Raw genomic sequence first — 15,081 nt, 5'->3', positions numbered from 1 at the left:
AACATTCAGTTTTTTCTGGTCAGTCACTTTTCGCGTACTTTGTATAGCTCTGTCGAATTTGAAAGTTTATATCACGATAGCGGATGGTGCGAAAGACACAAGTTTCTAGTATTTTAGAGATGTCTGAACGTCAGCTGCATGATTATGTAACAAAAAAATGGAGATATCCATTGAAATATTTTAACACGCAAGAGATTTCAAGGTCAAATACATGTTAAGACAATACACACAAGGTACATACACAAGAATATAGATAATAGTGTATCCCCTTCGATGTCATTCGATTTTTGTGTCATTCATTTTTTTCCCGATATATTTGAGCGGTTCGAGATAAACCGGATACACTTCTAAATAATTTCTCTGAAAAGTGGCAGCAATTAATATTTCTTCTACTGAGAACAAATAACTGTGGAAATATTGAAAATGTAAAAGAATAGGAAGCTTAAAATCCGTTCACTTGTCGATGCAATGAGCAGAACTATACATATTTGCGATAATAAGAAGAACTTCTCTAATGATATTTTTAATACATCAAAAGGCAAATACTATAAAAAGATTTGACGCGCTCTTCGAATACCGCTACTGTCAAGATGTATAAACATTCGTACACATAATTAGCCTAGATCGTGTCGAGGTAGTACGTATGTACTTTTGACGAATTTTTAAAGTCAAAATTCTTTTGAAATCACGTTTAAAATACAGTTATTCTTAGAATATGATTTAAAATATAATCTTTTTTTTTTAACTTTTTACGTAATTTAATACGTAAATCATTACCAAAGAAAGTTACTTTCCAGTTGTGTTACAAAGTAATCCACTTTGTACACAGGTATGTAATAAATTACCAGAAATTTTGACGAGAACGAACTTTTTATTAAAAAAAGTGACATCTTTCATATATGATTTCCTCTTCGATCTAATATTTGTTTGGTAGTAGTATATCAAATATTTTTGAGGTAAAAGTAAGAGAATATAATTGGAATGTCGACACTCGCGTCACATGCATAGCACGTTTTCTAGAAATTTGGTAGTTGGTATAATACATTTTTTAAAAGTGTTTTGAGAACTTAATCTTATTTATTAATATGTCAAGTACTAAGCAAATTATTACATTACTTTCAAGTACTTTATAAACGTACGCCTTTAATTTATAATTTCGAACACTAAAATGATTAATTTATCCGAAATATCTTACATTGTTTCTGTCCATCTTCGCGAAGAATAATGTTCCGGCCATCTTCTCGTTTCCACGTGACAGTAGGCTGCGGTGAGCCAGTTGCAACACATTTCAACCTTATTTCACCACCTTCGTGAGTTACCATACCCTCGGCAGACTTATCGTCCATTATATCCGGTGGTATTACCACTTCCATGTAACCGTTCTAAAAATAGACAATTAAAATTTTCATTAAAATTGTATTAGTCGTTATACCAACGTTATCATACAAAATCGTATTTACGGTAACATTTAAATATTATTATTGGCCACTGCATTATGTCAACATTTTATAATTAGATTAATTACAAGTGAAGCTGTCAGTGCCATGGCTCTTATAATTGAGATTCATTCGTTTTACTTTTGGGACAATAAAAAACTTTTGCATTTGGAAGAAACTCGTCAGGCAAGATTTTGAAGGCAACTTTTTCTTCCAAATCTTTAACTTGCTTTCGATATAAAAAGACTGTTGCAGCGGAATAATATAATCATAAATCCGTCGGGTCTGTTAAATTCCATTTCACGTTGGCAACGGGTGCCTTCCGTAGCTGAGCTTCAAATGACTAACGAGTTATAGAATAAGTATGTCTTGAAGACCCACGTGCTCCGTAACTCTATTATTTGCAAGTAATCGCACGAACCAACCTCGGTCAATCGTTATCTCAGGATGACCGGCAGACAGAAGCGGCTAGCTTTCACCTTCAGCAAAATTTCCCTAACCAATTAGCATCTTTTTCCGCCAGCTACTGCTGTGAATCTAATGATCGAAGAATTTGCAAATGCTCCAATCTGCGTATTATTCCCAGCAGCACGTCCATCCTCGAATTTTCGCGAGTCTTGAAAAAAGCAAACTTTACGGAGACATGTCAATCAATCATCTATCGTCAAGCAATCTGTCATCCACAGTTTGTCGTCTAGCACAAAAAGGCCAAATATCAAGTCTATTCAACGAAAATAGATAACGTTTTCACCGTAGCTAACTCTCTTTGTCTCGTGCGCGAATCCAAAGTTTACAATCCAACTAGCCGATAAGTCGCAGTGCGGCGCCCAAACAATAACACTACACAATGATTTGTTGTTTACATTTGCTATGAAATATGTAGTGTTCAGATATATGTATGGCCAACGACCGAGCACATGAAGAAGCTATATACCCGGAGAGATAGCTCTCTAAAATTTGAGCCAAGTTATACGACTCGTGCTCACTCTGCTATATTCTACTATCGTGTGTGTATCGAAGGTAAAAGAGAAAAGCAGGCAGTGCGAGTGAGACAGAATAGGTAAAGTTTAATAACGTACCGCGAAGCCAAGTTATTTTACCCTCTCTTAGTCCCAGTCACTCATTACCTATCTCTTTAACCCCTCAACCTACAACTACGGGCATAGCCCGTAGTACGATGATCGGGCCAAATGTAATATATAATATAATATATAATAGCTTGTTTACGTTTTCAGCCCAAAATTCTCGAACGTAAATCGTAGGTTAAGGGGTTAATTTCATTAAAAATTGTTGGTCAAATATAGTCACGTTTGGTATCATTTTGACCGGACGAATCTCAAGAATTCGACTAGGGACATCTCGTAATAATGTGGTAAAAAATAAAAGAAAATTTTTTATTCTGATAATTCGATACCGTGCTGAATTACATAGATGCGGATCATAGATTACGCCGGAGCCTGTTTTGAGCGAGCAGTTTTACGGGTTGATGGGGAACTCCCGACCATATTAGCTACGTTTAGCTATGATTCGTATATCTGAACACTATGGAGATACATAATATGCATTGGCAGAACTTGTATAATGAAATATATGCTACTAATTATATTAATTACATTGCTTTGTTATATAAATATTCGGTAGGTTTAAATGCGGAATGCATAAATAATTGTTATGAGTACTGAAAGTGTGGCGGATCGGTACCAACAGGACGCCGACAGGTCGAGGTATTAATGCGGCGCTACACCTCCCGGGTGATCCGCGGGTACCAACCGTCAACACCAGAGAGCTACGACGACGATGAGTCTGTCCATCTCGCTAGTGGTCGAAATACGGTGTCACGATACAAATACCGCACCTAGCGAGACTCCCTCTACGTCTAAGGCAGGGACTACCGGGCATAGCCTTACTGACGAGTCAACCGGTAGTCCTGGGACGAAACGTAAAACTCTCTCTCTCTTTTCATCTGGCAGCGACAACACTTCCGCTACAAAAGTATTACATTTTTCTGTCTAAATCGTCTGGGTTCAATTTGGAAAATCTTATTCTGCGTGTGCTATTAATACCAGCAGCATATCAATTCTAAAGTTTCATATCTCGAAAAGAGTTTATGCAAAAGACAAATAAGAGTTAAGTTTGACTTCGAGTAAAGAAAACCCAATTTGAAATTGATCTAACAGTGTTTTTCTAAATTATTTCTTGGTATTGTTCAGTTTGTTCTTATCTCAATATTGTTGGATTTAATTAACGCAGCGTTATATTTGCGCTAATATCTGCATGTTAAGTATAATTTTAATATATAATAACATGATCTATAACTATTTACAATTTATATTTTATCATGGCATATGTTTTAGAATATTCTCCGGCTTCTTGTAATTTTTATTCATACCTATTCCACGTGTATCATGTTCTCTTTATTAACTTGAAACGTTTTACACGCACAGGTGTACGCGAGTACTATCAGTTACACGTACATACAGACCTTACTCAGGCTAATATTATCAACTCTAGAGCTATTAGTAAATATTCTTAAAGGGGATATTTCCTCACAACATGTAGTTTAATTGTTTATTAACACATTCACTGCCACGCGCGTTTTCAAAGAAATATCCGTCAGGCCACGCGTACAGCAGTACCAAGCGTTCTCTGCTAGGTGCTCCCATCGATATTTTAGTAATGCGAGTCGCTCAAGTGGTGGTCTCAAGAATGATCTTTCGTTTCGTTTGTTCGCAACATTAAAACCACTAGCTGTTGTCGAATATAACGAAGGAAAGTGTGGTATAGATTATTCCGACCAAATGGTTTCTTACGCCACCACAATTAGAAAAGGAATCAAATGGTACAGAAATCTTGGCGTTCAATTCCTCCTGGGAATTTCTGTTGTAAACGCTTTGACGGTTTACAAAATTGCAACAAGAAAAAATATAGATATTAGAATATTTAGACAACTATTAGTCGCAAAATTATTAAGGTTGTCTGAAAATACAAAAAATCCTTGTCTTCGACGGAGTCACCATAATATCACCGTTCGGAAAAATGATTTCGGAAGAAGCGTTAGACGCGCATGCAAACTATGTTGTGCAAATAAAAGACGTGGAATGGACCCCGAACAAAGGCACAAAAGAATTTGAAGAAAACAACAACTTATTGTCCAAATTGTCCCGACCAACCTCAACTATGTATAGAATGCTTTAAAGTTTTATCATTTTCGAATTTTTATTCTATAACAATTCATCTATTATTACAATTAATTATTAATTAACAATTTATTATTATGGAATATCTTTTCAAATACCTACGACGATCCTTCGCAAGTAGTCAAATAAGCGACACCCGAATATGGGTTACGTGGCGTGACCAGAAACTTTGCTGACACCCGAATGCGGGTGTCGTGGCAGTCAACGTGTTAATAAATGTTCTTCAATAAATTATTAATTTGAATTAAAATACTGGTAGAACTAATGTACCCAATTTTGGTTTTATCATGTATTGTTTATGTAGATAGCTTCCTGAAAAAATTGTGCAGGAACGAATCGCGTAACAAAGTACAGTGCATTCGAGACGTAACATTTCAGTGCAAATAATAAATTATTTTCAAACAAATAATAAAAATTTTTAATTAAATCTTCTCGAGATTTTTACGTATTAGAAGATACTTTAGACTATTGTTATTTTATTCTAGACATTAGAGACTATTGTTATTTTATAAATTCAGAAAAATAGTTATATACATTGTATATACTATGTACATATATGCATAAAATATATGATTTTTTAGGAATATCTCTCTACTTTAAACTGTTACTAACAAAGATACTTTACAAGTAGCATTCTTATATGTTGGATTATAAGCTATTTTAATTAGCTTTATAGTAAATATACTGTACAATATTCGTAATTTTAGTGAATGTCGTGATATTGTTTTGTGGGAGTACCAAACATAGTTATCTTCTATTAGCATTATAAAATTCTATTTTTGATGAAATTTGGTAAAAAATATTAAAGTATTCGAGGAACAATTTCTTTTGCCTGCAAAAGTCACTTTGAGCAGGTGAAATCGAATCTTCAAGATTTTGGCGCTTCCGTTTTTCGAGTTTAACTTGTGATGATCCGAGATACAGTAAAACTTTGCATCGCTCTATTGACAAATATTTGTGCGCTAGGAATAAATCTCGAGTAAATAATGAGTTTGTTATTTTAAAGATAAAACGTGTAACAGGCATTGCATGTAAGAAATACAGTGCGGGCAAAACAACAGCCCACTTAACATTTCTGTTAATCTCTAAATAACAAACAAATGAAAATGAACAATTCCGTGTAACATATTTCGGAGCCATATTGATCTGATATGTCAAACATATACATTGATATTCCGAAAATTAAAAATTATTTTCTAGAGTTGATATGTTGTTTTTCACGTAAGTAAATTTTTTTAATGTATACTATATCTAATTTATTAAGTGTAATTACCAGTTATTTACCCCAGTTTTATAATTTTCTTTGTATATTATATACATTATAATCTAAAACGTTTCAACGTATTTGTCGTCCAATACCGACGATAGAGCAAATGCACAGACTCACTAACGAAGTAATAACAGCACTAGAAAGCAAAGAATACTGTACAGCACTCTTTATGGACACAGAGAAGGCATTCGATAAAATAAATCACGAAAGCCTTCTACAAACAATCAGGAAACAATTTCCGAAACAAATATACCATTTATTAAAATCGTACTTAAGCAGCAGAACCTTCATAGTAAAAATTAAAGATTCATGCTCTGAAGTTAAATATATCAAGGCAGGGGTTCCGCAAGGAAGCGTCCTAGGACCAATGCTATACACATTATACACGGCCAACATACCAACAACCCCCAATAGCAAAATATTGACATTTGCGGATGACACAGCTGTACTAGTTAGGCACACGAACCCTGTAACAGCAGTCACATTACTACAAGAACATATCACAAAAATAGAAAAGTGGCTTCAAGATAAACAAATTAAAGCAAACCCCGATAAATGCAACCACATTACATTCACACTGCGAAAACAGATACCACCAAACATTACACTAAACGGCACGCAAATAACACAAACAAGGCAAGTCAAATACCTAGGACTCCACCTAGATACACGATTTACATGGAAACAACATATTAAATCAATAATATACAAAATACAGACAGCAAGGAGACAAATGCAATGGTTAACAAGTCGAAAATCCAAACTAAGCATAGAAAACAAACTAAAAATATACAAAACAATTATAAAACCAGTCTGGACGTACGGAATACCACTATGGGGAACAGCAGCAATGAGCCATATAAACAAAATAGAGATAATCCAAGCTAAAATCCTCAGAACAATAGTAAACGCACCATGGTACGTCAGAAACGAAGATATACGGAAAGACCTTGGAATACCAACGGTCAAAGAGGAGATTAGCAGATACGCAAGAAGGTACAGAGAAAGAGTAGCAACGCACCCGAATCGGCTAGCAGCGGAAACGATCAACACATCAAACATAGAAAGAAGACTAAAAAGGAAACACCCAACAGATCTCACAAAGGACACAACCTAACAAACACGAAGATGGTACCCCGCTGGAGGTAACCACCCACATGCTATATTATTACAACGCCAAGATACAACATTTTACCAAATGTCCTACTGGACAAATTATAAAATTCAAATAAATAAATAGAAAAAAAAAATACCGACGATTTGGTCATAGACCGAATTTCTTTTATCTGTAAGTTCAATATTTTGGCAACTGAGACTAAATTAGAAGGTGTTCGTTTAATTTTTCTTCTACCTTTTCCCATAGAAAAATGTCTGAAAGTCCAAAACAGAAAAGAGGGAAATGGTCAGAGGAGAGCATGAATGGGGCTTTGAAGCTACTCCTCAAAAATAAAATGGCCCAAAAACAGGTCACTGAAACTTTCAATGTTTCAAAAACGACGAATGCGAAGTCTGGGCACACGTCGAATGCGCAGATCAAGAAAATATTAAGTATTTTCCATACGATATACGTAAAAATCAAATTTGAATAAGAATATGTATACTGACATCTAGAGGACTTTTTTAAAACATTATTAACCATTTAGAGCAAAAGATCAAATAATTAAATAATTGATCGGTACTGGACGACAATTTTTCGTTTCCTACAAATTCCGACGTTACTATTCTTGCAGATTATCAATTCGTATTATTGAATTTCATAAAATTAATTTTCCTACTTTTATCAAGTTCCATTTGTGCTATAAAGTCACTTTGTATATTTTCATATTTACCAACTCTAGCACAAAGCACTGTGCGACTCTCCCCTGCATCTTATTTTGTATGTAATTCGAAATCCAAATTATTCGATATTTTTCATATCAAACTAAGATAAAGATTCTTAACAACTTCTGCAACATTACCTATACTAGCATTTATGACGTTCCTGTCTCACAAGATCAATAACCATGCCTTTTCCTCGACTCTTATGAAACATTAAATAGTTTCCTTTCTTCTTTCTGTCCGGATGAATTTTATCTTTTTCGTAGGTCATTGAGATCTGGTCGCTTTTTTAAATTATTTTTTCCGTAGTTTTCATGTCACAATAAAGAGATTAAAAAATGCTGGATCAAAATTCTTAACGCTTTTCTCATCCACTCCGTACTGTTATTTTTTTTGTTTATGTTCAAAATAGCGAATAGAGGTACATATAGAGGCGAATACTTCCGTGTTTAGTATATTGACACCCCCTTCCTTTCGCCCCTTGATGAGGTTGACTCGTGTCAGATCATAATATCAGTTTGCCTAACAATCAAAGCTATATGGAATTTTGGGGATATACAGGCTGAGTCTTCAACAGCAAGCCACCTGAATAATTCTTTCAATTTTTTGAGATGCAGGGAAATGTTTGAAACAAAAGTTGTTTGGTTTCGAGGAGGCTATTACGCGATGGAAAAAGTTTTTCTCAGATGGACGCGTTTACGAGTTTCAAAGAACACTTTAATAGGCTTCGTTTGTTTTAAGTGTAGCCGTGTAGTTTTGAATACCTATTTGTCCCATTGTTGCCCTTGTGAAGATGGATTTAAACATCGCGGTCATTTAAGGTCACTCAAGGTCGCAAAACGTAGTAAAATAGTCCAATCGAACGTAATGTTTCAATATTCCGAAACAAAGGAAAATGGATTTACCATTTTCAAGATAAGCGGCCCGTTTCTAAAACACCATTAAATTAGGAGACGCAATCAATTGGAGAAAAGATAAATTTCGTGTGATTTCTTATCGTACTCGAATTCGACTCTTCATCTTCGTTATTTTGTCGAAATTGCTATGTACAATAATTATTAATTATGAATAACGAAAGAAATCCTTAACCGAAAAATACTTCGTTACTCAGTATTCGCTGTTTAATATAATTATAAAACACCAATCAATAATAACACAGGTACTTCACAGTGAGATTTTTGGATTATTCATCTAATATAAAGAACAAGAATTTTGGAACAAAAAATTAAACGGTTAGTACAAACATTCGATAATTGCACGAAAAAGTCCTCTACGTAATTACACAGCCGTCGTGTCCACTTTGAGAAGGGGAGATTTCCCTGAGGTATCGCGGAAGTTTGGCGGCCCATTGCGATCGAGCAGTGTAACATGATCCAATATTATCAGTTATCGCTGAGACAATGTATCCAAGTAATCATTCAAAACTGAAACTTGCCTTATTTTAGACTTTTCAAAATTAAATTTCTGCTGACGTATTTGCAGGATTTTCCCGACTAAAATAAGATCAAACATGATATAATATGAATAATATTTAATTATCAATTATTAAGTAAGCAAATATGTTCGAAATTTTATCGTGTTTGGAGTCATTTTAACCAGTAAAACGTAAGAAATATATTGGCGAAAATTTCATTGATCAAAAATCGCAAATAAGAAAGTCTGATTTTTTAATTGAATTTTTCAACTTATCGCCAGCCTTTAACGAGGCTCTCTTTCTCTTTCACTCGCGTTGTCAATTTTGAGGAATAGAGTCGTTCCATAATTGTAACGTTTGAGTCCCGATTTTTGTGCAATTATCGAATGTAATTATTAAAATTGTATACACGACATATTACAAACATTGAATCGTATCTTTTTCTGCAAAACGTTATCGAACACGTAAGAACGAACACGAATAATCGAATCGAAAATGACTAAACGATCGGCTGTTGGATAAGTGTTTACTAAGAATCTGACTATGTACACTCTCTTAAATGCAAATGACTCATTGAACTTTTTTTGATATTAACTTTTCAATGAACGGCAATCCTCAAATAAAATCTTACTCAAACTGATAACATTAACAAGATATTTAAAAAATGTCAAAATCGGCGGTGTCTCTTTTTTTATAAATATTTGCCGGCTATTGAATCCAGATTCTCGATTGCCTTATCTGTTTGCTTATGTATATCTTTTATATATATGTCGGGTTAAGGTTGGAATTTTGGGCGCGTAACAACTCTTCACGTGAATTAACCATTGTCTTACACAACCGAGATTATATTTACACGTATACACAAGTCTACTACAAAGATTAACAAATAATAAGTCTAGTGAATAATAAGCTTAACAAATAATAAAGTTAGCGGATAATAAGTTGAACGAATAATAAGTCTAACAAATAATAAGTCTAATGAATAATAAGTTTAACGAATAGTAAGTTCAATGAATAGTATGATTTACGAACAATAAGTTTAATGAACGCTATTAACAATATTTTTGAGTTCAAACGAATCCACGGCCAACGGGATAACTCTTTACTAAGCGTAGACTGATCTTAAGCACGGAAATACGATGGTTGAAAACACGACGTGTCACTCTCCAAAGCAGTCGCAAGAATGCCAGCCTCGTCGAGATTTTTCTCGCTGTACGATTACATTTGTTTTTCTATGCCCGTTTGGAAGCATCGAGAAGGTTTCAAACGCCGTTGCTAGGCAGACTCGTTGGAAGCATCGAGAAAGTTCCAAACGCCGTTGTTAGGCGGTTTCTGCCTGGAGTTTGATTAGTAATACAATGTATGACCCACTGTATCACACGTGGCTAGGCCCGCTCCCGAGGCCGCATGCTGCCACAACCACATTTCTCGGATAACCCATACAACCACTCCAGACCTCCGTTAGGCAAAACGTACATCCCGTGACCGTGGCTACGTTCGGCGACCAATTGTCACCTCGAACCCAATCTTGATATCACAAATCTCGAACAATTACAGCTATGATAAAATCCAGGCTAGAGTACTAGAGGATGTTCCCAAAATTTCCAAGGAACGGCTTCGGCTTTCCTTTCATCTCCGACATATACATAGATGGATACACAAATAAGTTTCGTCTATGGCGAGATCAATTTAGCCACCTGAGTAACCAGCTATCTCTCGAATCAACAGATACAATACCGATACAATGATACGACATGCGATGTACATACTCGAAACGTTACAGATTGAATCAATGAATTAATGAATTAATGAAGAGTAGCTAATCATTGGTAGGATACACGCTTGTTAAAGATCGAAGATGTCCGTGAATTAATTAGCTTTGAAATTGAAAGGTTGATATAACTATCACGTTAACAGGCAGGTTAGGTATGTGGGAGATTTTGCGTTTGTGGAAAATTATTCGAAGATAGCAATATGGTCCTTGTTAATTCGGCCAATCGCGGGGAGACGCAATCGCGAGGAGATACGTCAACGGGAGTCGTAAATTCCCGTTACGATTATATTAATCGACACCACGAGTTGATCGATCCCCTGATTTCCGTTAAGATAATAGGGGTGATTAAGTTTATATAACACTGTGATTCACAGAATTATAAAATATATATTTCCAACACTTAGACTACACTGTTGAGTAGATACAAATCGTCGATAACCACTTGTCGCACGAATATGAGATAGATATGACTAATAGAGCAAGGTTCGTACAATCGAATTTCGTATATTAGTGGACGTAGCACTAGAGGATACTTGATAGACAATAGATTTTGATGCTAGACTTCGACGTTGTAGTATGTAGGAGAAGTATTCGACTTGACTCTCCTATGGTCGTAGGAGAAGTGATGAGTAGGAAGCCTCCGACCAACGTGGTTCGTGAGTGACCTCTCTAAAAACCAGATGTGCGTCGAAAATATTTTTAGTCTCTAAAATCTTTCAGGACGACGGATTGAACGAAGATACATGTACACAATGAAAGAGAAAGTTATGGTTGGTCCTCAGGTTTGTTGAGGGTCGAAATGACGTTACGCAGGCCATCGGCTGCCCGGTCGCGAGAGATGCAGCGCAGATGTTTTAGGCGACGTAACATCCTCCCCCCGTTGAGAGGGTACCGATCAAAAGTTCTGGTAGGTAGAGTTACTTGGAGCTGCCGCCCAACGCTTTGTTGATTGCTGATTGTCCGTGGTCTGCTGGATGGGGTCAGCTCGAGCGTAGGACGTGCTGCGTGGCACCTCGATCCGCGAGGCTTGTTGTCGTGTGGATTGTGATTGTCTGGATGAGGTCGTCTTCGCCCGAATGTATTCGATGATACGGCCGAGAGGCCGTTGCGTTGAGGATATGTTGTCTTCCTTGCGTTCTGGATCGTCGTGGTCCTCGGCATTGCCTAGATAATTTCTGTTGAAGTTCACGAACCAGGACGTGTCGTGAAACAGCTCGGCCCATGAAGTGTCGTGGAACACCTCGTCCCAGGAGGTGGCGTTATATATCTCTCCGATTTCACAACGGAAAGTGAAATTCGCATGTAGATGCGTTGTGGAAACGTGAAGAAGATCTATGGTTGGTTGGGGAACAGGACTCCCCCCGCTGACCCATTCGTGTCGCGCCGTCTTGATGATGCGTGGTGGTTGGACCGGCGTGGACCAATTATCCGCAAAAGGCAAAATCAGAGACTTGTTCGAGGCAGCGATCTGTGGCCGGGTATTGGGATCCGAAGGAGTGTTCTGAAAATTATCAATATCAATTACGTAATTATTCACGGTAGCAATAACGTAGATATTATTTCGCTTTGGGTTATTCGCAGCTGTGGCCCCTGTCGGCCATGGAGAGTGAGGACTCTTCACGGAATGTCCCGGAGAATGAATGAGAGTCTCCGATACGATGTTTATGCCAAATGTTGCGTGTGACGGTATGCAGGACAGGTTATTAACCGTCGAAGTGTTGATAAAGGAACGTCTGTTCCCAGATAATTCTATCATCGTGAATTTCGGAGAGTCGTCTGTAGGTTTCGCTTCTAGATTGGCTTCGGTATCCTTGACGGGATTTGACCCGCTACTCTCGTCGTTTTGAATTACAGTTGCAGGGCATCGCCCATCCTGTAACAGCTTCGGAAAGAATGTTTGCGACATCTTGTCGCCTGGTGAGGTTTTCTCTCTCTGTTGATCCAGAGAATCGTGAAGTGTTGTCTTCAGGACGCGTGTAGGCGATGAGGTGCGAGTTTCACGCAATGTGCCGCGCGGATTAGGCGATGAGATCCGCGTGTCAGGCGACGATATCGACGTTGGATTCGACGCGTTGTTTTCTGCCGACGGAGTATGGCCGCTGTTGTCCTGGACGGGATTGAGTTCCTTCTGGTCCAGAGTATCTTGAGCGGTTTGCTGATTCAAGGCGTTTTGTGTCGTTGAATCAGATTGTTGTGATGTTGACGATGTGAACGTGGTCGTCGTCAGGTCGCGTATGGGGGACACGTTGTGAGTGTCACGCGATGAGCTCCGCATGTCGTGCGACGGGATCGGCGTTCGAGTCGATGCGATATTCTCCGTCGGCTGGTGTTTCACGCATGAATCGCGTGCTTTTAATGTCGAAGGGGTTGTTGCTGGTAGTAGGTCAAAGAGGTCCAGGATCCGTACTTCAATCTTAAGATGCTCTCGCAATAAAGAGTCTGCATGAGCAATTTCCCCCTCATCTAACGCTTCCAGCTCGTCCTGAACCTCGATTATCTTCCTCCAATTCTCGTCGAAGAAGTTACGGCATGCTATGAGGGAGTTCTTTTCTACCCGTCCAGACGCTTCATATTCGTCGAGTTGACGCTTCGTGGTCGCGAGTCGGCGGACTAAGATGCTTCGTCTCCGCCGCAGTGTGCTGATCGGTTCAGCGTGGGCCATATTTGAGTTTAATGGCAGGAACGAGTTTACCTTAATCAAATGGACGTTGATCTAGGAATCGGTAGCTACTCGTTCCAGTGCGGTGTGGGCTCGCGTATGTGCTGAGCGAGGAAGGAGTTCCTTTCCGAGGGCAGCTCCTTTGGTTAGTTGCCTAAGTCGTTGGAATGTGGATTTCACGCGACACTGTATAGTCACTGGTCAATGCACTTTTTAATGGCGCAAAATCCGGCTCGAAGGACCATGTTAATTCGGCCAATCGCGGGGAGACGCAATCGCGAGGAGAGACGTCAACGGGAGTCGTAAATTCCCGTTACGATTATATTAATCGACACCACGAGTTGATCGATCCCCTGATTTCCGTTAAGATAATAGGGGTGATTAAGTTTATATAACACTGTGATTCACAGAATTATAAAATATATATTTCCAACACTTAGACTACACTGTTGAGTAGATACAAATCGTCGATAACCACTTGTCGCACGAATATGAGATAGATATGACTAATAGAGCAAGGTTCGTACAATCGAATTTCGTATATTAGTGGACGTAGCACTAGAGGATACTTGATAGACAATAGATTTTGATGCTAGACTTCGACGTTGTAGTATGTAGGAGAAGTATTCGACTTGACTCTCCTATGGTCGTAGGAGAAGTGATGAGTAGGAAGCCTCCGACCAACGTGGTTCGTGAGTGACCTCTCTAAAAACCAGATGTGCGTCGAAAATATTTTTAGTCTCTAAAATCTTTCAGGACGACGGATTGAACGAAGATACATGTACACAATGAAAGAGAAAGTTATGGTTGGTCCTCAGGTTTGTTGAGGGTCGAAATGACGTTACGCAGGCCATCGGCTGCCCGGTCGCGAGAGATGCAGCGCAGATGTTTTAGGCGACGTAACAGTCCTGTTGATGGTACGGAAGTGTAGGGGTAATAGGGTGGATGCAATGAGCAATGTATAACAAACAATTCATAATTGGTAATAATATATAAATAATTCGTAACGATTAAGAATAAAAGCAGATAATAATATTTAATTAGAACTATGTTTTCAATTTCAACTTCCAATTTATATTCCTTTGATAGCAAAAACTAAAATAGAATTGATTATAATAAATTTTGAATATAGGAGATTGAAAATTGAAATGGTTTATCAATTGGTCTGATTTCAAACCAATCTCGTAAAAAAGTTGTAAAGAGGGGAGATATAGCTTTAGGAAATACGCAATTAGTCGAGTGTTTACGGTACGTGTCAATAACAAGACAAGCTTTTGACTTTTGGAGAAGTCGACTATAACAAAAATTCGCGGTGCCCGTTGCATACAAAGCGAAAGCTTCTAGCTATAATTTTAGCGGATACTGTTTATCTATTTCGTTTTGCGTGTATTAACGTCTTCATGGTGTATCGTATAGTAATTAATGCATCAGATTATATACATATTGGTGTTTGTAGGTAACACGTCATACAGAGTGGAGAAGCAGCATCAAATTGTCACGATTGCAAAATAAA

General features: G+C 37.7%; 1 protein-coding gene across 1 annotated transcript in view; it reads right to left on the bottom strand.

Annotated features, from left to right (window-relative positions):
- DIP-lambda (Dpr-interacting protein lambda) overlaps positions 1 to 15,081 on the bottom strand; it is a 560,727-nt gene that overhangs the window by 54,001 nt on the left and 491,645 nt on the right. The window contains exon 8 of the mRNA XM_069130556.1: positions 1,196 to 1,382. Within this exon, the coding sequence (XP_068986657.1) occupies positions 1,196 to 1,382 (187 nt within the window). The remainder of the gene's footprint in view (positions 1 to 1,195; positions 1,383 to 15,081) is intronic.

The sequence above is a fragment of the Bombus flavifrons genome, chromosome 17, assembly GCF_040668555.2.
Source record: "Bombus flavifrons isolate JBK064 chromosome 17, iyBomFlav1_principal, whole genome shotgun sequence".
Classification (NCBI taxonomy): Eukaryota; Metazoa; Arthropoda; class Insecta; order Hymenoptera; family Apidae; genus Bombus; species Bombus flavifrons.
Note: the sequence above shows the minus strand (reverse complement) of the source record. Positions and strands in the feature narration are given on the sequence as shown.